This window comes from Rattus norvegicus, chromosome 3 (genome assembly GCF_021556685.1).
Source record: "Rattus norvegicus strain SHRSP/BbbUtx chromosome 3, alternate assembly SHRSP_T2T, whole genome shotgun sequence".
In the NCBI taxonomy this organism is placed as follows: Eukaryota; Metazoa; Chordata; class Mammalia; order Rodentia; family Muridae; genus Rattus; species Rattus norvegicus.
Window position 1 is genome coordinate 148,475,257 of NC_141536.1, and position 24,833 is coordinate 148,500,089.

The 24,833-nt window shown below is 44.2% G+C and overlaps 1 protein-coding gene across 11 annotated transcripts in view; it reads left to right on the forward strand.

Moving 5' to 3' along the window:
* The window catches only part of LOC147995785 (uncharacterized), a 43,126-nt gene that overhangs the window by 15,317 nt on the left and 2,976 nt on the right, over positions 1–24,833 (forward strand). For 2 of the 11 annotated variants that reach the window (XR_015683936.1, XM_087655003.1), the window contains exons 3-4: positions 11,318–11,513; positions 21,590–22,491. Coding sequence is in view for 4 of the 11 variants with exons in the window: in XM_087655003.1 (XP_087511129.1) it covers positions 11,318–11,513; positions 21,590–21,662 (269 nt within the window). In the remaining 7 variants the exon portion in view is untranslated. Of the gene's footprint in view, positions 1–292; positions 5,959–11,317; positions 11,514–15,232; positions 16,098–18,259; positions 18,383–21,333; positions 21,459–21,589; positions 22,492–23,816; positions 23,933–24,833 lie in introns of those variants that run through there. The other 9 variants (XR_015683939.1, XM_087655001.1, XR_015683940.1 and 6 more) reach the window with 8 other exon arrangements.

Here is a 24,833-nt window from a genome sequence, read left to right on the forward strand (position 1 = left end):
AGGAAATGTTATTCACACATTTCTGGGTTTCCTGTTTGTTTTGACAAAGGCAAGGAAGCAAATAGATTCCTTTTAGGTTTTCTTTTGTTTGTGAGAAGAAAGGATTTCCACAGAAACATCTGCCGACCCCTATGCATGGGCGTAAATGTTGAGTCACTGTGCCTTCCACACCCTATTGAATAGAGTCCTTCAAGGTTTAAACTACACTGTGGACCTGAAATCACCATCACCGTTTAACTTCGATACCCTAACCACTCTACATGGTACTGTTCTGTTTCTCTGTCTCCATCAGATGCTGAAATGAAGCTTGCAGGGGTCCAGGGACTTACCCAAAATGACCATCAGGAAGAGTCAAAGTCATCCTTGTCTCAAAACATATGCTGTTTCCCTCAAGTTTGTCTTGCTGTGTTGACAAGCAGAGTGAAAAACTGATAAACACGAAACAAGGAACAGAGGCGATGGAAACAAAACTGGAGCACAGGGACACATGGGAGCTTTTAAAAGAACGGTTTCTAAATCAATTAGAATTTCAGGTATAGCATGGACTCTGAAAAGGAGTTGCCGAGCACAGTCTTGGTCAGACGGACATACTCTTTGCCCATGTCCACGAAACAAGCCCAGGCCTCTGAGAAGCAAAACCACCTTAGTTCATCAAGTCAGCCCTGAAAAGCATTTGGGAGCTGGCTTACAAAGCAAATAACCTGTTGAAACTCACCCACATTTCCCAAATACTTCTTAGAGGAAGGGAATGTCTCCACTCACTCTTGGATCTCAACAAATTAGCACGACCTCCAGGTAGCTTCAGTGTGGCAGCTCAGCCCAAAATTCTGATGTGATGGTCTAGCCCATCTTCAACTCAGTCTCTGGGGCGGGCCTAGCCACCCTTTTTATATCTGGGTTTATGGGACAACATAAGACCCCACTGTCCACTCCATTGACTATTGTTAGGAAACCTAAGGTTTCTGAAAGTCGCCACGTGTGCAGACACACAGAAGAGAGCAAAGAAGAAAACCAACATTTCTTTTAGCAACTCCATGATCTATTTCTGGGGTTGAACAAAAGCCATTAAAACATTCCCATGACTCCATGCCAAGCCCCCAAATTACTAATGACAGACATGTTGGCTCAAAGGGAGGCATTGCTGGCAAATATCCCTCCAGTATCTTGTTAACAATAATAACCCCGAGCCTTTCATTGAAAGATCTCAAAGCGCAGTACAAGCCTTAATTGACTCTTCCCCCAACTCTGTCCCAGGAAAAGGTAATTACCATTATATTCCTCAGACAGTTTACACAGGGGTTAAATGAATGGCAAAGGTTGAATGATTTATCCTTGTTTCATATTTTAAGTTGAAAGGAAAAGTATAAATGATGTCATAACTTAGTGGGTGAACTCAGTCATCGACTTTTTGTAACCACTGTGGCAGAGGAAACAGAACAAACCAGAGTCTAATGAGACCTGTACCCTCAAGGGGTGTCTCTAACAAAAAGCCACAAGCTAAGCACCATCGCAGAAATACTGACCTGAACTTGATTTAGCCTAAGAACTGTATTCGTAAGTACCTGGTCCAGGAGTCCAGGAATGGGCGACCCCTAAGGTCATGTAATTAGAATCTAAAGTGAGAATCTGTCCTCAGTAGTTTTCAGGGGGAAAATGCTTTCTTTGATGGGTGGGTTAGCATAGAAGAGCTGGATGTGTATCTGGTTTTTCAGCAGAGAAGTAGTAAATCCCAGTGGGAAATTTGATCTCCAGGGAGAGCATCTGAGCTGGGAGTGTCCAACTCTAGGGCCTAAGGCATCATGAAAATGGTCACCACTGACCTCATAAATGGCAGTGTCCATAAGTTTTCACCTTGGTAAACAAAGCCTAATCTCATACCCAAGCCATAACCAAAATGCAGGGAATTCACATCTGCATTTACATCGGACCCCAATCTCTAATGGCAATTCATTGTCCTAGCCTACTTATCATCCTTACCTCCCTATAGACTAATTTGAAACCTCAAAATATCTTCCCTGGATGGTGGTGGTGATTGGTGGTGATGGTGAGGATGATGATGACTGGTTCTTTGAGATGGAGTCTCACTATAAAGGCTTGCCTTGCTCTTGTGATCCTCCTGTCTCAGCTTCCTAGGTCCTAGAATTACAGGTATGGACACCTTGTCTGCGTCTTTTCCTTAATTTGCTTACTAGTTCTTTCTGTCACTTTTAAACTTGTCATAAGTCCTTAAAATTCCCCAAAGGACAGACCTGAAACAAATACATCCATAGTTCATAAGCTCCTTTAAGTGAACCTTTTAAGTTCCTTCTGTAGCAAAAATGCAAGGTAAAATTGCCACCTTGGAATTTCCTATCAATAGAATTAACTTTCTAAAATCAGAATTAAATATTATCTCAGATAAAAACATGAAAAGAACTCATTAGCAGCAGACCTGCCTGGCATAAACTAACTGATATTCTTCAATCAGAGGGATGAAGAGGCCAGTTGAGAATGTTTGTCTGTACAAGAGGAATGAAAATCATTGGAAGTATTTGTGAATATATGCGGATATATATGTGCATGCATATTTACATATTTCCCTTATTTAAAAGACACAACATGATGCTATCTCTAAGACGCATAGATAAGATCAGAGGCCAGGGGTTAAATAAGTTCATAGGCATAGGATCTTTACCTTGTGGAGTGATATCATAGGATATCCGTTAAAGACAGAAATCAGTTAAAAATGTCTGTGTTGTTCCCTAGAGAAATACAAGAATAAAAGCAAGATGTTTCTAAGAATTCTATGACATAAATAAGTGAATAATAAATATTTAATATAAAAAACATGTAAAATAATGAAAAATAGCAAATTATAGATTTATTCTATCATGTCAATGAGTGTACTAAATTTAACTCAACCTTTGCATCCAATTCAAAGAGAGTGGCTAAAGCAGATAAAAGGGCAATATCCAAATGTAGGTCAATTATACGAAGTCCGCTCTAAATTTAAAGTCATAAAGGGGTCAAAAATAGTAACAGGATAAAACAGTACACGGCATGTAACTGTTTGGCCTACACTAGAAGGCCTCTAGCAATATTTTGTGGTGGAGATGTCAGGATAAGAAATACCCTGAGAGATAACGTGAGGAATTCCGTAATGGAAGTGAGTGCACATCACAGGACGTACAGCTGCTAACACATAAGCAATACCTAACAACAGCGCTTCAGTAATTCCAAAAGGAAGAACTGTTTACACTGGCATGCAAATGAGATAAGTTCACAATTACAGTCTGATACCTCAACAGTATACATCCCATAATTATCACAACAAGCACTAACGACATGGCTGAGTTGGATCATACTGCAAAGCAATCAGAACACACTGAAGTCTTCCAGATGCTCCATTTACCTAGGACAATATGCATTCTCTTCAAGTACACATGGACAACTACAAGGTGTCATATTTTGTGAAAGAGAAAAGGAGATTTAATCAATTCAAAAGACCAAGAGTTGTATGACAAAGTTTACCTGGTGTAATACAACACACACACACACACACACACACACACACACACACACACACACACACACAAGCACCTCAGGAAGAAAAGCGATGACAAACCAAAGTAATGATTGCACTGAAGTCCAACTTTAAGGACCAGTGAGTTTCTCCTGGGTTCTAACAGGAGTACAGGTGAGATAACTATCAAGGAGGAGGGAGAGAGAACGCCAAAGCGTGTGTACTCCGCCCAGCAGGGACCACTCACTAGATCTGGAAGCATAGTGTGTAAGCCACTGGCAGCTCAACAGGTTGACAAGGGTCTTTTCCAGGCGAGTCAGTTGGCCTTTGCCTCTTCCAGGTGTCTCAGCTTGTAAGACAGTTCTTAATGTTTGTATGGACAAAGGGGAGGAGGAGCCAAGTACATCTGGTCAGTTTCAGGGAATTCCTGAAGCCCTTCCTGAGCCTAAGAAAGATATAAGAAGTAAAGATAGAGGATATAAGAAGTAACAATTTTACAGGATGAAACTTTCAGCCCTTAAGATCAATTTAAATGTATGCACAATGAAGGAAAAATGAAATTATATTATCACTAAAAATAACACAAAAGCCTTATGAAAAATATGTGCATGATCTTTAATCCTTAAACTATGATGTAGTATTAAAGACCTAAATAAGTCGAATGACACACCATGTACATGAATTAGAAGATTTGATATTAGAGGTGGTTCTCCCAAAACTTCTCTCTCTCTCTCTCTCTCTCTCTCTCTCTCTCTCTCTCTCTCTCTCTCTCTCTCTCACACACACACACACACACACACACATACACACACACAAACACAAACACACACACAAACACACACACAGTCTCTCTCCCCCTCTTATTCTCTCCAACTTTCTCTCTTCTTTTCTCTCATTATGTGTGTGTGGGGTGTGTGTGTGCATAATGTGTGTGTCCATAGCAAGTTATTTTCCACAGAAATTCTCAAAATGATTTAAACAAACAAGTTTCATTATTTAAAGCTATATACTCTTTTAATTTTTATTTTCCTCTTTCTGTGGCAAAACCCTTTGACAAAAGCAACTTAAAGGAGAAAGGATTTATTTTAGTTCATAGTTCAAGCTACAACTACTCATCACGGAAGGGAGTCAAGGCAGCCATAATTAAGATAGGACGTCCCACATCGATGAACATTATCAAGGTATAACCAGAAGCTCTTCCCGGGTGGTTCTAGATTCTGTCCAGTTAACAATTGCTATTAACCACCACATATGCCAAGAGATTTGATTTTGTTAACGCACACCACAAAAAGCAAATCCATTGGCAAGTTAGAAGAACTTCTGAGCAAAGCTAGGAAGATAAGTAAAAAAACTATTGAAGATATAAGTGTTTAGTTACAGGAAAGTAAATTTTGAAAAGGAAATGGTGAATTGTCCCAGGTAGAAACAGAGAATACATAGAAATTAAAGTTCACACCTTTGTGCTACACCTGTAGGAATTAATAGTTATCCCCTTGTTTGTTGGCAAGATGTCTATCCTGTACCCTTGAGGAAAAGCTCACTATGCTTTAGAAGACAGCATTCCTGGGAAGACTATTTTTATAGTTATGTGAATACCCAGAGTCAGGGCTAAATTATGATGTGGGGTTCTAGTCCTTGCAGAGATCTGAAGGAACATCTCTGTCTCTAAACACTACAAAGTTTCTGGCAGAGGACACTCTGGCCCTCTGTAACATATACAGGGGCTCACATATCCAATTTTCAGGGATGAGAACTGAACCTATATATCAAATTTTGATTTTGCCTACATTGTATTATCCCACTTCCGTATGCCCTAGAAGTTGACAGAGTTCCTCAGTTGTGCTTCCAAACATAAGTCAGTGAAAGTGTGTGTAGAAACCTCATGTGTATGTATGACTATGTGTAAATTATGTGTGTGCATAAATACCACACTACTACTATTCCATGTGTTTGTTATGTGGTGGGACAACTTTTGGATGAGGCAACATGGTGATTTATGAACAACCGTTCCAGCCAGTGGCTAGTGTAGACATCAACACAGATGATCCTGAGAAACACTGATGTAGAAATAAAACATCTTTTTTCTGAAGAGAAACAGAAGAGGGGTGCATCTGGGGGAAGAGGGGAGATGGTGGAAGGGAGCTGGGAGGAGAGGAGGGAGTAGAAACTGTAGTGATACACTGTATGAGAAAGGAATACATTTTTTAAAAATCTGAAGTGGGGAACCAAGAAGTTGGTGTGGTCTTTCCTAGTGACGAGGTATGAAATTGGGAGGTTCAGGAAGGCTTCTAGAAGGAGCTGGCCTTTGATGTGAATTCTAAACACAGAGATCCACTACCCAGGATGAGTTACTTCACAGGTAGAAGTAGAGAAACTTATTTCTGACAGACGTGAGAGATGACACTGAGGAGGTTGAGAACACATTCCTGTTTGCTGGGCCTGGGATTAGGGAAAATGTGAGTGAAAACTATGACAGGGAAGTTTGTTTAAGGCACACCGTAGGCAACGGGGACATGAGCTGTGAATTCAAAGTATTAGTCTGCAGGTGAGGGTGGCCACTGAGGACAGTGATGGAGCTAAAATAAATCTTTCCCTTCACTAAATTGTTTCTGTCTGCTATTTTGTCATGGTTATGAGGAAAGTGACTAATACAGAGAATGAAAGGCAGATTGAAGAGTAAGGGGTAAATTAGCCTCCTCATTTAATCCTCATGGCACTGAGTACAATGCCAATGCATCTCAGTACAGTTTAGAGGCAAGCTGTGTCTGTAAATCTGGTTCTCAACAGGGAAGGAAGTCGAATATATCTTTCTTACATTTTCAGACATGTGTTGAACTCATTTAAAATGCTGTTTGAAAATTCCTTATAACTTTTTAACATTTTCTCCAGTCACCTCAAGTCAAAGCCTAGTGGACATCATGAGCCATTTCTAGAATTTATTTTAAAAAAAATTACCATCTTATTTACTGATCTAAAGCACTCAAGAGATACTAGAACTCAGGCACTTAGAAGAGGAGCTTGCTTACAGTTCCAGAAGGCTAGCTTGCCCACACTGACTTCTACCCTCATGTTCTTTCCGCAGTATCTTGGCCTAGAGTATTCTGTGGTAATGGTCACAATCAAAAGTTTAGACATTCTCATGTTTTGATCTTAACCAAAAAATAACTTGATTGGTTAACTAAACAATTGTCTGTTTGCACATTGGTTTATAAATCAGAAACTCAAAACTAGCCTGCTAACGAGTTTACACAGATGACACATTTAGACTAAGTTAGCCGTGTCGTGAACACTCCCTGTGCAGACTATTGAAATTTTAACCTATCTTTTTTAAAAAAAAAAAAAGCCACTAATTTCAGTTCTAAACATCCCATTCTAGCTTCCCCAACCTTCCTTCTTGGACTCTATGTTGTCCTTGTCCCGAGAAGTTTGGTAATCCTGGATATGCTCTTTCTCCATTAGATACAGCCACCCCTGCTCTGGTCTCTGCCTCAGGCCTGCTTTTCATTGGGCGCTGTTTTTAGAATTGAAGCCCCATCCTGACCTCCAATCTATCTGGCTGGGCCTCAAACACCTGTTCAGCCTACACATTGGTGCCATTCTCTAAGCAAGGCAACCTGCCTAGAACCTGACCCTGCGTGACTGATTACCCCTTGTAGGACACTCCACTGCCATCTGTGGGCCCCGGATCAGATCCCTGTAGATTTATTTCCAGACTGGCAAGAGTTGTGGTCACTTGTCCCAGTTTCTTAGCACCTAAATGCAAGCCTGCCCCATCTTGACTTCCTCCCTTTCTTTTACACAGTCTCTGAGTTCACAGCCTGGGCGTTTTAAGGCATTGGGAGGGGAGAGATCTCAGAAATCTAAACTCTGCAGTCTACAAATGAGGAACTGTGGCTCAGGGAGGGGAAGCACATTCCCCCTTGTCACACCCAGAGCATGTAACAGATGTGAGATTCAAGTCCAATGACTGAGCAGCAAGTGGCCAGGAACCTGGTTAGAATGCCAGGGTTGGGGCCTCTCTCTGGTGGCCTTTCATCATCTACAAGGACATTTCTTTCTGCGACCACACATTTAGCAGGTGATGTCTTTTTATAAAAGTAGTCAAGGTCTTCTATTTTAAAAGAGAGCCACCTCCTTTTCCAGGATCCAGGAATGGTCATGGTATTATGGTCTGTTTGTAGCTTCTGATAGCTGCCACACAGGATGAAGAAGAGTCACTGGAAATCTTGTCACGAGAAAAGAGTTGGCACTTTTCTTTCCTTCCATTTTCTGTGACCTAAAAGAAGGTTTAGGACCAAAGGGTCCATATAGTTATCAATTCATCACATCCTCCTGGCTTTGATAAAACCTACTCATTGATTCAACGAGCTGTTTGGATTGTTAATAAGAGTCCTTACAGCCATATCCAGAATGGTGTAGAGACAGACAGACAAACACATGCAGAACCTGACCAGGAAAATGTGTGCTTAGTGTAATTTGGCGTGTATTCTATATAATTGTGGGGGATGGTCTTTACTTATTCTCTTCGGTACTGCTAGAGCCTTTATCTGGATGTTTCCATATATGACCAAATTCTGAATTGAGAAATTAGCCCAGAGTTGAAATCTCCTTAAATTCCATCTCCTTTGTCCTCTATCTATTGACATGTAGTTTTTGATAGGGCAGACGAAGTCGACAGACTGCTCCTAACATTTACCAAACAAAGAACTCTGTCCTGATTGAGAGAGAGAGAGAGAGAGACAGAGAGAGAGAGAGACAGAGAGACAGAGAGAGAGCTGTGTGTGTGTGTGTGTGTGTGTGTGTGTGTGTGTGTGTAACCATAAGCTAGACCAGTAATATGCAAGTGCTTCGCACATCATTAAAGCATTTAAATCTCCTTCTGAATGCACACTGCAGATCCTTCAGACCCAAGGGAGGCTGGGTGGGTTCAGTACAGATGGCCAGTTGCATGCCTCATCTCCATGACATGGGAGCACAGGTATCGCTAGATCCAGAGAGATCTTAAGATCAATAAAATAATGAACCTTTATCAGAAAAGACCGTTTGTAAACAACAAAACGCAAACATGGTGGACACGTGGAGACTATTTTCAAATACTAGTCATGCTTTCAGATATGATTCTGATTCAGGTATGAACCTTCCCTTCTGTGCTGGCTGATTTGGGGAAGTATTGTGACTTCTTTCACTGTGTTCAGAATGAGATAAGGTGTTGCCCTGCATTCCCTGTGCTACCAAGACCAATTTCTAAGGTTCTGAAGAGACTTTGAAAAAGGCGGTTGACTAGATTGATCAGGGAGACACACGCAGCCATGCTCACTTGCAAGATGAGAGAGGCTTGCCACCTTTGCTGTGGTAAGGCCTGTATCTATTTACCTCAAGAAAGCACGATTCCCCCCCCAAATCATGCATTCTCCCCAAAACATCTGATCTCAATGTGTGAAACAGAAATGTGGAGGTAAGGAGGCCCCTTGCCAAACCATAGTTAAGATAGAATTTTCTTATTAAGCGTAGTTTCCTTGACTAGACTATTAACACAGGGTATGCCTCTCTCTCCTGCCCTGGGTAGAAAGTCTGAGCTTACCAACGAGAATGTAGATTTACAGGACAACATGGATATTTACCAATAACAGCATGGAGCAGAGACCCACACTGTGGAGGACGGAGAGAAGAGTAGCTCCCCTGAGAAGCACTCTGCTGGTGTAGGGACAAGGCCAGAATTGCTAGCCCTTGGGGGTTTTATTTGTTTTCCCTGCAAGAGACAATAGTAGCAGAAAATAATCCAATGGGAGCTCCCACAGACCTCAACCAAGTAGACAAGATGTTAGAGTCAAATAGCTGGGGAAGGAGTACTAATCTTCAATTTGGAATTGGGCAGAATGCCTACCCCTTCAAACTAGAAGGTCATCTTCAAAAACAGTGAGAACCTAGAAGGTCAGAAACCATGCAAAGATTGAAATCGTCCTACCTAGCTTCTTTCCCCACATTTAGCTGGGTATATGTCTCGGGATATGCATATATGTTTTTCTATATATGCCTGTCTTCACAGCTAAGACAAGAAAAAGGGAGGAAAGCCCTTCTGCCACAGGACTTCATGGGCATCCCAGCATAACATTCATAATAATGACTCTGTCACTCATCAAAGATGCTCTACAGGCCAGCCCTCCCCGGGCCTCAGCAGCTCTCTGATCCCACAGCCAGCTCAGCCTGTAATTGCAAACACCCTGCCCTGGGGAAATGTCAGGTTCTGTGAAGACACTTGGGCTTTGCTGGTGTGTGTAAAATGCAAGTTCAAGGGGACTTCTTAACATCAGAAGCAAAAATATGAGAGTCAAGAGAGACAGGTCCCTTGTGCCCTGTAGAGGATCACAGCCGAGATAAGAGGTGGGGGGCAATTGTTCTGAGGTAGGAAAACTTATTTGAAGGTAGCAGAACAGACACCAGGTAATTACTGCTCAGAGTCAGCATGGGCAGTGACAACCAGGCTGTTAGAAACAAGAAGGGGCCAAACAGCGTTAGGAGGAGGCTGGCACAGTCAGGAAGAGAGGCTGGCTCTTCTGAAGACGGGGAGCAGTCCACAGGAAAGAATAGGAGGAGGGTAAGCAGTGAAGACCCTTGCCCAGCTAGAGATGATGCAAACCAAGCTAGGTGTAGGCTTCTGTCTACTTTTCTCTTTGATCTGAAGAGACACACCATGTATGTATTTAAACGTTGTATCTTTGTGACTTTGTGTGTGCTCATGTGTATATGTAGTGCGATAAGAGACCAGACAGTGTGGGGAAACAGAAAAAAAAAGACATAAAAATGTGAAGGACTGTCTAATTCCCATTATATAACACTGGGTAAATCAAAATTATGGGGGTGGGAAAAACATGAGACGTTGCCAGGGTTTGGGAGAAGAAGAAGAGGGCCATTACCCATAAAATGGGCTGGAGCAATGGCTCAGTAGTTAAGGGAGCTTGCTGCTCTCCTACAGAGGACCTGGGTTAGATTCCCAGGTGTCTTACAACTACCAGTAACTCTAGTCCCAGGAGATCCTAGACCCTCTGCTGACCTATGTGTGAACTACACAAATGTTCACAAACACGCACGTACACTTGCACATACACAAATAAATAAATAATAAAATAAAAATTTAAAAAGCACACAGACTGTACAAGACACTGAATGAGCCTTGACATAAATCTATGTGCCTTAGTTAATGGAGCAAGCAACACAAGATTATCAGATGTTCATGCTGGTCACAGGGGGCCCAAGGACCGCAAGAACTTAAGGGCAGGGAGAACTGTGCATGGCTGGCGGAAGGAGAAAGAGGAAAGTGTCTGTATTTCCCATTCAACTTTTCTATGAACCCGAATCGTCTGCAGATGAAGTCCTTATTTTTAGGAGAGAGAAGGAAAGTTATTCATGGTAACTTGGGATTAAGCATTAAAGCTGTCCTCCTCTTCCAGAAAAATAAAACCGGTGAGTTTTACCGTCAGAGGGCAAGCAGGTAAAATGTGGCCCAGAGTGCACCCTGAGCACAAGACTTTGGAAGCAGCTGCAACTCAGCTTCCGTATAACCTAATTTTACCAGCATTGAGGGAAAGAGCATAAGGATCTCCTACCCAGAGGGACTGTGTTGAGAAGAGCCTCCGCTGTGAAACTTCCGGGTTTCCTCTACTGTCTGAGGAGGGGACTGCCTCTACCTCCTGTTGATTGTTCTCTCCTGTCAATATATTACAGAATAACACTTAAATATGCCACTAGAAAAAAATGGTAATGTGCTTGGATATCAAATTCTTGTGTAATTGTGTGAACATCTGTTCTCGTGAGCAGCACAGTTCTTGAAGAGAATGAATGCTTGCAAGACTCTGCACTGTGCAAAGAAATGCAGCCAAGTGCTTTCCAGGATGCTTCTCGAAAAACAAGAGCACCATTTCTTCTCATCTAAGCGATCGGCTCCACCACAGCCTTGCTATCTTCCAGAACTTTTCCCTCACAGCCACAGGAGAAAGAAGGTCAAAACATGCAGGTAACAGCCATTCTCCTACCTGACACAAAGTAGTTCCCTAATATCTCAGGAGACCTTGGGCGTTATTCAGCGTGTCCCTTATAGCAAACTGATCCCTGTTTGCTTCAGTTCCAGCAGCCCTAGTGGAAGTCCTAACTGAGTTGTTCATAGTAAGCAGAAGACTGGTGCTGACTCTAGCCATAGCCCCATAGTGCAGTGAATGGTGCTCCTTTGTGACACAAGCAGAGCCACATGATTTTTCTTAGGCCACTGATATTCCCTACCTGCCCTGCCTATAACTCTAAAAGGCTGGAAGTGTTTACTCCTCTCTGGATCTTTCCTTTGCCCCAAGAGCAGCAGGGCACACAGCCTGGTGACAGGATGGCTCAAAAGATAAGGAAAGCATGTGGAGTTGAGCCATAGCAGGCAACCTGCAGCTTTAAAACAAATGAAAGTTTATTGTAAGTCAGTGTGGTCTTGGGGATGTTTGTTACTGAAGCCAAGCTGACTGATACAACTGATATCTTCAAAATGAGGCACTGAAGCTAGCTAAAGGAGACACCGTTTCCCCAACTCGCCAACGTACTTAACTTGTAAGTGGTCAAGCTTCAAAGGAGACCCCTCTTCTATTTGTCTTATATGCCTGTGTCCTTTTATCAAGTTACCATTTCAAGCCCTTCTGGAAGGGCTTAGATTATAGAACACAGATGATGTAAGGCCCCTTTCCAGGCACTAGGTTATCTATGGATTCCTTACTTGTGGTGTGTTTCCTAAAAGCCCATCCTCCAGCTTAAAGCATTGCCTTAATGAGTTGCAAGTAATAACTCTCTGGCTCTACCACCTACTCTGAGCCACCGCCATTGATTGCGTCTTTAGCATCTTGCAGTAGCCTCCTCGTTATCAATACACACACACACACACACACACACACACACATATGTGCAAAGGCAAATGTGCATTTCTCCACCCTTCTGCTTGGGGATGCATCCACACAAGATTATAACACTGCATGGCCTATAACTTCTTGGCAGCCTCTACTGTTTACCATCCAAAGCATTCGACCTGATTCCTGCCGAACTCTCCTAATTCATTGTAAGGTGGCCCCTCCTCCTCCTGGCTCATCAGGTATCTGACATAATGATACTCTTTTCACCTCTAAATGAGTCAAGTTGCCCCTGCCCCAACTCACAGCTATTCTGAGAGGGATTCTTCTTGTCTTGAAAAATACTCCAGTCTCATGGCTGTAGTTCTCAACTCAAGAGGCAGAAGGAGTGTCGTTTATCGCGCTTCCCAGACATATTAGTGTCTTTCAGAAACACTAAGTGTCTATTAGGCAAATTCCTTTTAATGGAAAGCATGTGTTTCCTGAGAGGATACTGCAGGAAAAGCATTATAGGAAAGGCGAACAGAATGTGTAAGGCTGGAGGCGACAAAACTGACTTCGAAAATCTTGTTGTGGGCAGTTCTAGTGATTAAGCGTATGGTCTTCTACACTAGGATGTCTGGGTTTGGTTCCTGCATTTAAATAACATAAAAAGAGAATAAAAGTGTAAGCAGAGGAGAAATCAATCTGTTAGTTAAAAAGTAGTCGTTTTTGGCTATGTATGTGTGGAGGATCTCCAGGTAGCTCAGAGCCACCTGAATTGGGTAGAAATTTTGTTCACGTATTACTGAGTATTTATTTTGATTTATATTTCTTTATTCAAGCTGGAAAGGGAGATCACGTCTCACCTCCAATCTTCTTTCAGGCTCTTTTTATAGTGTGGTGCTCAAGCACAGTTATACAAAGCACTCAGAAAGCTCAGATTGGGACGGGGGCTTGGGGTGGAGCGGGTGGGATTCATAGTACCACTAACCAAATAATGGTTTGTTCCTATCCCCGTGTTCTTTCATGGCACTAGCTTGAATGGCCTATCCCTTCATCAGAATACCAAACAAGTGGTAATGGGACCTGACAGCATTTTAACCAGGGCAGAGCACTACAGGGGACCCTGAAGGAGATGGCGTGGGATGCTTGTCCCCAGAGAACTTGAACTAGACATTGATTATGTATAAACCTGCCTGAAAGAACACTGCCCGCTGCCCGCTGTGGATGCCATGTGTTTCTAGAATATGGGGAGTCAATGCTTCCGGTTTGGGAAGCTTGAAATCTTAGGCCGTTTCCACTAAGGACAGGGTTCTCCTAGCCCACTGAGAGTGGCCTTGAGTATATATGCTTAGAGGATCTTCAGGTAGCTCAGAGCTACCTGAATTGGGTAGGAATTTTATAGGTGTGCACGTGCATTTTCCTGGTTAAGGGAGAGGGGTCCATGCTCCATCACAGAGTTAGATGTGGTTTAAGCATTGGCGTTTTTCAGATGTTTACTGTTCGTTTGTGGTATTGTGTTGGAACAAACTATTTCCAGGGCTTGATTGCTGGGCAAGGTCAGTCCAACATCCCCTGGTGCTCTTTCCTCTGTCCTGAGGAAAGTCCTGCTACTTTGGCTTCCAAAGCACATCTCAGATCGGTCACGTGCCTCTATCCCCATCACGGAAGCCACTGAACAGACCATCTTCACTCCCTATAGAACAGATTACAGCTTTCGAGCAGGTCTCTTCTATCCACACTTTCTCTAATATGTTTTTCAAGTGTGTGTGTGTGTGTGTGTGTGTGTGTGTGTGTGTGTGTGTGTGTGTACACTCCTGCACTTGTGCAAATGTGTGCACTCATAGGCTATGAGATGTTCAGAGAACCATCAGAAGTGTCAGCCCTTGCCTTCTACTTTTTCTGAGTCAAGATCTCTTTCTTCCTTTGTTACTGTGTATGGCTAGCTGACCCACAAGCCTCCATTGGTTAGCCAGTCTCTATTGCCTATCTGTCCATAGGAGCGCTGGGATCGCAGATGCTTTCTCTCTGTGTCTGGCTTTCACGTAGGTCATGCAGATTTGAATTCAGGCTCTCACACTTGTACAGCAAGCATGTTACCTTCTAAGATATCACCCCATGCCTAGTCTCAGCTTCACAGAACACCTTGAGCGAGTCTCTTTAAATTATGAATTATGTTTAGCCACTACACTGAAAATTCCCCGGTGGTTTCTTTTTGTTTATATTTGGGATGCCGACTTGATAATATAGCCCAGGCTAGCCGTGAACTATCTCGGCACCCTCCTCTAGAGAGCTGTGATGACAAGGTATGCACCACCACACCCCAGCTTCCAGTGGGTTCCTATAGCAAACACCTTCAGTATAATTCAGTATAGTTCAAGTCGTGCAGCGAGACCCACGCAGCCCTTCATGACCTATTTTCTTTGCCCTTTACAACGTCCCTGTTGCCACCTACCGATGCCACCTCCCTGCTCCTTGCTCATTTGCTCATCAGCCACCAGGGCTCGTGCCCTCTTCACTCACCTCTTTCCAGCCCCTTCTGACCTCCAGCACAGAAAGTCACCTTTACTTTTTCCTTTAGACTCTCAGATAAATCCACATGACTCCCTGCAGAAACCCAGAGGATCTCCTCTTCCTTGTCCTTTTCCTGCCAGTCCTTTCAATGCCTGAATTGAATCTCAACCTCCTCCATCTCCCACACCCATTCGTATTAGCAAAATGGAAGAAAGGGCTTGCTTGTACCCAGCCGCTGACTGCTTTTCTGACCCTACTTTGACACGCTCCTTCATCTGGTTCTCTTTTTTTCTTTTTCCTTTTATTGGATATTTTTTATTTACATGTAAAATGTTATCCCCTTTCTGGGTTCCCCCTCCAGTTTGGAAGGTCTCCTTACCCCAGGCCCTGCTCTGAAGGATCACAGTGTCCAGGAGCCTGCATTCTTCTGCTTAGCCCAAGTAAGAGGATCCCATGGACCCTCACCTGTGAACAGTATTAACTTAGTGCTTTGCTGGATAAAGCCATGAGCTCTCGACTCCTGGGACACACTTGGAATTCAAACCCCAGCAATTGCACCGAGGAATGACTTTAACCCAAGCGAATTCTCTCTGAACCTCAACTTCTTCAGCTACTAAATGGGTGACCAAGAATCCTTTTCTCGAGCAACTGCTGTGAAGAGACGGGATGATTCTGTTGACCCACAATCTACCCAGCCTCGTGAAATCTCCAAGAAGCTCGACTTAACTACCAGCTGACGTAACCCACCTCGTAGTGCCGGGAGATTGTTTGTTCTCAAAAACAAACCAAAAAAAAACAAATAAACAAACAAACAAAAGCTGTGCAGCTCAAATTACAGAAAACAGAATCCTCCTGGTCTATAAAAACCCCATGCATTTACTGAAACAGTTGTCTCCACTCTAGCAAGCACCATGGTCATTTTTAATGCAGCCATAGCTGACTAGAGCATTCCCTAAGCCTCAGTTTGCTTATCTGTAAAACGGTGCTACTAATGGTGCGTGTCTTGTATAGTATGATGAGGGATAAATGGTCGCTGTGCACATGGCACGCCGCAAGGTCTGAAAGCTGCGGATTCATTCATATTAGCATCCCCCGTGTGCTGACAGTGATAGTAAGTAGATGGATGAAAAGCCCCTGCTAAGTCATTTTGCAAATCATTCTAATTAAATAAATAATGTACATTTGTAAAAAAGCTGATCCCAAATTTTCACTAAAAAAAATTGTCTACAAAGGTGGCAGACTTATTTGGGGATGGGAGGAGGTAGCATCAGTCGGTGCAGTTCCGTGATCTCTTGCTCGTTTTACATTCTCACGACACATGAGCTTACAAGCTGATGGGCACGGACATTACAAGCAGGCAGAGGACCCAGGGCGGTAACTGTCTCTCCCATTAGTTGGCACCGTCCTTCCCTGCCGAGTCTAAACGCTTATATTTTCTCAACCACAGATCGATATGGCTGGCAGGTAAATGCCCACCACACCAGAACACTGAAATCCCCACTGGTCAGAGGACCTCTGCCCCCTCCTGGGATTCCTCAAGCCCAGCGGTGTGAGGAGGTGTCTGAGAAGCGGGCCAGACCACACGTGAGCATCCAGCCGTCAGTGTACCAAATCAGATCTGATCGGGCCTGCAGAAGATAGATGAGTTGGAGCCCCCGTAGCCCCAGATTTGGTCATCTCTTTATGAGCTCTGAAGGGCCTATTAGCAGCCCTGATGAGTGCTAGGGGAGATGAAGTCTGCCTCGAACAACGTTAGCTGGCAGAATCAAATCACTTCCAATCCCCCTAGGGGGAAGGAGACGGGCGACTTTCAGAAGCAGCATCCTCCAATCCCCGGTTGCCCATAAGGTTTATATGAACACTCAGTTGGGGGCGGGGGTGGGGGGAGGCGGGGTGGTAAGCACTTTTTTGCTGGTAGAATTGACTAAGAATTTCCTCATATATCTAATAGCTTCTCCTCGGGCAATTTGGTATCCCTGCTTAGACAGGCGCGCCTCTTTTTTCCTGCTGAGGCTCAGCTTAGAAGAGGACTGTCTCCCTAGGAGGATACTTGAAGCCAGCAACCTAGTCACCCTTTTTAGGTCCTGGACCCTCAGTTACAAGCTGCACACCCTGAGAGCACTGAACAAAACTTGTTCAAGGAATCCCATGGCTGGGAATTTGAAGTTCAGTACTTGGGAGTTGGAGATCTGCTCAGAGGAAGAGAGCCTCCTAGTACGTACAGAGCACTTGAGCAAAACTCCCAGCACCAAAACCCAACCAAAAGGTTGGCTCTTTGCAGTGGGATAACTGTGAGCAGTGAAGCCTGTGGAGCCATGGGTGAGTCCTTTCCCTGGGACAGTGGCTTCCTTCCTGATGTACAGAGGATTTTAATGGAATTGCATACATGAGGCTCATGAGCTGTTCATCATACACAAGACTCCTGAGGTCTTCACTTCAGCTCCCCGTCCTGCCTGCCTCTCATACAAGTCCCAAGCAGGTAGCCTCTGTGTGCTGGAGAAGGAGGTATTTACCCGGAAGATGCAGATAACAGCCCCACTCTTAAAAGGGGAGGGAAAAGAAAATGGTTGCCCTAAGGGCAGGACTTGGAAAGAAAGAAACCTTTACCCTATCCAACATCACTCATCATAGGAATGAGACCAAAGAAGACGAGGACGTGTCCCAACTCAGCAGCTCTGCGACCTTTGCCTGATCATTCACCTTCTCTAGGCCTCAGTCTTAACACCTGCAAAATGGGAAGACTCTAACTACTGATGCAGAAGGGATAATTTAAGGAGGGTATTCTGTGTCTGACAGAGTGCCTAGCATCCAGACCACAAACTCAAACTGTCTGTTACCTTTTCCTGGTATTTCTGCCCCACGACATGAAAGTGTTTCTTACGGCCTTTTCCTCTGTCAGCCCCTCTCCACTCTGGGTGTCTATTTTTTAGAGCTCTGACTTTGCTCTTCTTCCTCAATGGGGATCCCTTGGCCCTGCAGCCTCTCTGTTCAGTAATCCCCTCAGTGCCCTGTTGTTTACATGGACACCTGCTAGCATCCTCCTCTTGTGGTGTATCAGTGTGTGTCCCAGTGGCTTTATTCACTGACTCCTACATGAAGTAGAGATTCCTGAAGCCAGGCTAATTTTCCCTCTAGATACACTGAAACCTCACTGAATGAGCCGGTCAAGAAACCTGCCTTCTCTGGGTTTCCAGGCAAGTGTAGCAACAAGAAATTAAAACCAAAATCAAAATACAAATAAGCCATAAGGTAATATCCACGACGTGACCATCTAAGAATGCACACCAATAGGCCAAGGCAGGAGAAGATGATGCTTCAAGTGAGACAAGCTTTACATCAGTCAAATGTTTAGGTTAAGGGTCAACTTTCAAATTATGCTTTATTCAAGGAGTCAACCACCAAAGCACAAACAAGGATATGAAGTCTGCAAAAGAAGCACATTTACTAAAAGACAGCTAAAAGGGCAGCAAGTTTCTCCAGGCAGAGGAATAAGGCACACAAAGGTCCTGAGGTAGGTGACAACAGAGTAGGTCGGAGCTGACAAAGGGTTAATGTCCCTGGGGTGACTAGTAGGAAGAACTATGTATGGCAAATGTATAAGGGGGACAGGGACAAGGGCATGGTAAGTTTCCTGGGCTCATAAAGATAATGCAAATGTTTAAAGGATGGTTCACAAGCCAGGTCCAACCTGCTGTCTGTTTTGAGACTACCAGAGTAGAAATTAGAACCCAGTTACATCCATTGGTATGCATATAATATATATGACATATTTATTATACATTTCCTTTCAAGTAAATTGCAAGAATGACAAGTTGCTTCCAATAACTGTCACACCAAAAGCCTAGATACATATAGATAGATAAGGTTATAGGTATAGAGACGGGTTAATAATCTTGCCTTTGACCCGAAAGGGTGCTGACCCCTGATTTTAGAGTATGCAACCAGAAATTAGTTGGAATATCTTTTTAAGCAAGGGAAAGCATTTGATTAGACACACAGAAACTTGTCCGGCGCACATCGGATCCTCGAGCATGTTTGCCGAATGAATCAGTGGATATTTAGATAAATAACGCTCCATTATCTACCACCATATCGTATTATCCCCTCTGCTAGCACAAATAATCAGGAGGTGGTGGTGGTTAAGGAACGGAGGGGAGCCTCCCATCCATCCAGACAGACTGCATTTTTCACAGCACTAACAGCTGACAGATACTTAGAAAATTGAATGTTTTATGCAACTTTGGATTGGAAATAGCAGTGTGGTTTTCACCACAGGGAACCCTCTTAATGTAAATCCAACCCAATTACACACGCAGGCCGCCACCGAATTTACAGCAAGACTGAGTTTTGCCCAGCAGCCAAGGAAGCACAGCTCTGGAGAAAGCTAAGGGTTATCTCTCCCAGGGAGGGTGTAGGAGCCACAGGAGGCATCTCTACTGGGGTAGCAGGGTGTGTGGAGGGGGGGTGGCTGTGAGTCCTGAGTAGAGGGTGCACAGTGGCCTATAGAGCCTGAAAGAAAACAGATGAAGTGGATATGCAAATACACAGCAGGCTGTGCTGTGCAATTGCAAAATCATGACGAGGGGAAATTGCTGGAAAACCCAAAGTAACTTTTTCCTCTGGCTGCAGAGAACCAAGGCCTTCAACACTGGAGCTCCTTTAAAACTCAACTGCCAAGGAGCCTTGTGAGGAGGCCCAGGGAAGGTTGGCTCTGCAGACTGATGGATAGGCAGAGAGAGTGGACTCCAGGAGGGGTGTGATTAGGGTCACATGTCACAATATATAACTCCACAGTTTACACACCGGACTGACTGCAGCTTCCTCTATAAACACCATTCTCTGAAGATGTAGCCTTGCTTGGGATTGGAAGATCCTTTGCTCAGATGTGAAATGGCAGAGGTGTTTTTTTTTAATATTTACTTTTCTCTCATACAAAACATCCTGACTGAAGCTTCCCCTCCCTTCACTCCTCTGCAAGTACCCTCCACTTCCCCTTTCCCCAGATCCACTGCTCCTCATCTCCCCCAGATAAGAGCAGGCCTCCCATGAACATCACCAGAACACAACACAACAAGATACCATAAGACCGGACACAAACCCTGACATCAAGGCCAGGTGAGGCAACCTGGTAGAAGGAAAAGTGTCCCAAGATCAATAGATCCAACATCAAGCCTTTATTGTCTTCCCCTAACTTCTGATGGGGGACAACCAGTCCTTCGTATTTCTTCAGTTGTAGCTATAGCACTCCAGTCCCTATTTCCTATTTCCACTGTCACATGACCTTCGTCCAGTAAGGATAACAGTCACTGGGTTAGAGAGTTCATCCCTTGACTTCCTCCAAACTTGATTATACCAGTAAAAACCCTGCTTCCTAATAAGGTTGCAATTCTAGGCGCTGGAGACCTGGGCTTGAAAATACCTTTGGGAAGACAGAATTCCAATACAGATCTACAGATTGAAGTCTTCTGGATGGACTCTGTAGAAGGCGGAATCCATGGCTGGGGCTTGGCATTGTTCCAACAGCCCAGAAAAGATGCTAGAAGAAAGTAGTTATATTCCCTCTTTGGAAGGGCTCAGGGTATGGGTATGTGCACGTGTTTTCTCATAATTGGACCAGATCACAGAATCTCAACCTACCACTGGTTTTAGGCACTGAACACCCTTTAATCCCAGAGGGAAGACTTTCTATGCCTTGCTGCCCAGCACCTCCCTAAGATAAATATTTCCCTCTCCACCTCTTCACTACTCTGGGACTCTGGCATTTAGACTCTGCCCTTTAATCTTCCTTCCTTATCAGACTATCTAAACCCCACTACATCAAAAGCCAATTCTCTTTTCTCTCTGTCTCCTTTCGTGATCCATGGAAGAGCCCAGATGACGCTCAGATTCTAAGTCTAAAGTAGCTCTTCAGGAAGTAAGAGTGCTCTGTCAGCAACGTTAATAAGATCTGGCCCAGCCACATGGCCAGAGTGAAGCTACCTCTCCTTCCCTCTTATGGAAGGCCTCCTCCTGCTCAAGAAGCATCTGATCAACAATTTCTAACGTAGCAAATAGAGGATCAAGAGCCACAGCAATGGCAGCTGGAGTTCCTCTCTCTCTGCAAACCTTTGACAAGCAGTGAGATCAGCACCTAAGTTCTGAAATGTACAGGCAGGGCAGTTCCCTGATAGGGCTGTAACTTAATTTTAGATGGAAACTTTCACTCAAACCTAAGAGATGGGGGAAAGCCAGAGACATCTGCCTCAGCATGTCTCAAATTACCATGTGCATACAGATCACCTGGGCAGCCTGTTAAAATGCAGATGCCTATTCAGAATGTCCTCACTGGGGTCTAAGAGTCTGCATCTCTAACAAGGTCCTTAGGGATGACCAAGATGTGAGTATCTCAGGTATCTTGGACCAATAGGAGCCACACATCATTTTTACAGTGGCCTACCTTAGACTTCTGTGTGTTTGTTCCAGCCAGGAGAAAGCAACTGTCATGTGCACCCCCCTAATACAGGAAACTACAGCACAAAGAAAAGCACCCTGGGATCCCTGTGCCATTCAGTAAACTGACCTCCATTTTGAACCACAAGTTAGCATTTGTAAGTCTGTTGATGTTTTCCTAAACTGGTATTGCCCTAAATACATCTTTTTTAAAAAAAAATCTACAGTTCTAGAAGAAATATGTCTCTTAGGCTTCATCTATGTCTTCTTTTGTTTTGGCTTTTTATAGAGGTCTATATGAAATTCAGTCGATTCAGCACTTGCTACAAGCCAACAAGAACACTGGAGAAGCTGAGGCATGAGGAAGATTTGTATTAAGCTGGCAATGTATTTAGAAGAACACATCAGCCTTCCTGTCACCAGCTGATGCTTCTTCATTGGTCCCCATCACGGATGCTAAGTAACAGGAGATCCTTGTGGATACTCAACATGGAGTCAGATGAACACGCTCCCTTGCTTGCCCTGAACCATGTTTGCTGCTATTTACAGCGTGTTCCTCAAAGCCACTGGGGAATTCACCAAAGTCGAGACAGTCTGTGAGGCTCCTCACAGGGGCATGCCCAACGCCCGTTCCTTTTCCTGTTATCAAATCATGAAGGCAGAGAGAAGAAACGGAAGGATGGGATCCCTCCTGGGGTCCCCCAAGAGCCACTGCCCACTCATGTCCTATGTGAAACAACTTCCTCTTCTTGAGTCCAGATATGGACTCCTCACTCGTGACAGTAAAAGGGGCATGGCCACTGCTGGAGAGAAATGGTGAGTAACTTCCAAATAAACCATAGTGGTGCCAGAAACAGAATCTTTATCTCAGCCCATCAGCCCTCCAACCTTTCAGCAGCAGCAGTAGAAGGGAAACTCTACATGCCATGTGTGGCTGTGATATCTGAAAGGGCCAAGTCCTTCAGACCCTGCCGGTGCTGTGGTTCCGTGAAGACTCAGTAACCATCCAAAGTCTGCCTCCTCACTCCAGCCTTAGAATCTTAACTCTCATAATCAGCTCCAACTGGCTAAGTTTCTGAGATAAGATTCTTAGCCTCCTATCCCCTGGCCTCTTCACCCATAAACCACATGAAGCTGCTGTAAAAAGAAAAGGAAGCAGTGTGTTACACCGTCCTAAGTCTTTGACTGAAAGTAAGTACTCAAATGCTAGCAAGTATTCATTCCCCTACCAATACAGCCCACCTACTTCCCCTTCATATCTACTTTTTCCACGATCTGGGTTTACAGAAACACTATTCAATACCACAGCCATCTTTTTCTTTTCTCTTCTTTTCTTTTTCTTGTAATTTATTTTTCCCTCGGTGGTACAGCTAGGATCTCAAGATTTTCTAAGGAAATAGCCACTGGGAGTAAGTCTCCCTGAGTTCTAGAACAAGTTAACTTTGGATCGGCAAATAAAGACATCTGATCTTGAGAATGACATTAAACAGGGAGGCTAGTGTGTCCTAAGAGCTTCATATGAAGAAGGATCTCATTGATTTGTCTGCTAGTTATTCTGGAGAAAAACGGTCATATCCTTCACTGTCCCTGACAAAGCTCCTTCTTTACTCCAGCCCTTGGTCACTGAACTAATGAAGGAAATCATCATTGTGGGAATTGTAGACCAACTAAGTCATGGGAAGGGGTAGGTAGACAGTGTGAGTCTCCAAAGGGGTTGCAAGGAACTGGACGTTAAAGCTTCTTGGAGCAGAGAAAGGAACTGGCACATGAAAAGTATAGGGACTCCCTAGTATGAAGGCATGGAATCTCGGAGGCATATAATGTCCTTCTCTCTAACACCATCAGCTCCCCACAAAGCAGTTTCCACTCCCAAGACCACTCTGCTCTTCTTTATAACCCCTACCTCATGGTATAGACTCATGCTTCTCATCCTTGATCGTTTTTTCTAGCATGAGTTAACTTAACCCAAGTCGCCTTTGCACCACATGGCCTACCCACTCATCCCATATACTTTTGGAAATTAATCCAAAGGGATCACTTATCAGAATCACTTAGAAGGTATTAAAACATTGGCAACCATCTCCCCACACCTAGGATTTACTGAATCAAATGAGAAGGGAGAATCCAACAGGAGCCTGCCATTCACGAGCTCCTCGTGGACGCTACTAAACACTCAAGACCACTCTTCTTGTTTCATTGACATTGATACATAACAGCTTACCTCTCCTGGGAGTTCGCTGAGTACCCTTTATATACCAGGCGTACTGCAAAAGAGTTTCACATACATCATCTTTTCAAAGGGTCATTAATCTGTACCCTGGTCTGAGGCAGGTCCAAACATTCTTAAGCTTAATTCTCTCAACAACTGCATCAAACAGCTACAGTGCACGTCAGAGAAAGAATCCCTGTCTGTGTGAGACATGGGACCAGGGAGTTCTGAGGATAAACAGAACAGCAAGAAGCCTGTGGTGCTGTCCTGGGGTCTGGGTATCAACAGAAGACTGTCTTCTGTTTAGATTGCTGGAGGAGCATGAGACAGATGTTGGCAGCAGCACAACATAGGATCAGCTGTTTTCCCCACTGGAGCCTCTAATCCACTAAGAAGACTGCAACCCTGCTGGTACCCGTCCTTGTTAGTACCTAAGCTTCCTACTCTCTACATGCTCACACTTTAGACGCACCCAGCGGAAATCCTGACCTGTAGATGTTAAAGTTGCCCGGACCAGCAGAAGTGCTGTGAACTGAGGTCCCGGGGGCAAAACCAACAAATAACATTTCCTCTTCCCTACCCCACTAGAGGGCACAGCCTCCCTGCTGGGACTTCCTCCCAACTATACCTTCCCAACTACAACTTCACCACTCAGGAAACCGTGCAGGACCTTTGTATTAGAAGGGTCCGCTTGCTTCTATATCAAGCCTGACTGAGCTACACTTTTAAGTGCTGGGTTATGAAAAGTTGCCAGGTTGGGGCAGGTTTGGCACACCTCCACCCCCTTTGTTAGAAGTACCTAAGGCCCATGGGCTGAGCTAATACCTGGCAGCCATCAGAGTTGTGACATCAACTAGGTCGTGTTTCCGGAGCACTTACTATAGCCTGGGTCTGTGGAAAGCCCTTGGCTTGTATTACCTCATTTTATCCATTCTTCATTCGGCCGCCTGCACATAGAGCTGATCATAGAATATCCTTACTTGCACTCTTCAGTGAGTTCCCACTGTACTTACAAAACAATAAGACCCAGTCCTGCATACAGCCTCTGAGGCAATGCAGGCCCAGGTTTACATGTCTCTATCTGACCCTCTTCTCCTCCCCCTACTGCACTCTAGCAAGCTACACTCTGATGATCACTACGGCTGCTTGGGGATACTTCTCAGGGTTCAGTGTGAGCTCATGCTTGTTTCAGAGTCTGTGGCACAAGTTTGTGGGCTGCCTTGATATTGAGTGGCTGTCCCCACCTCCTTGGGTGTCATCCAGGCTGGAAAACACGAAGGAGCCCATTATTATTCACTGTGACTTCACACAAACCACACAACGA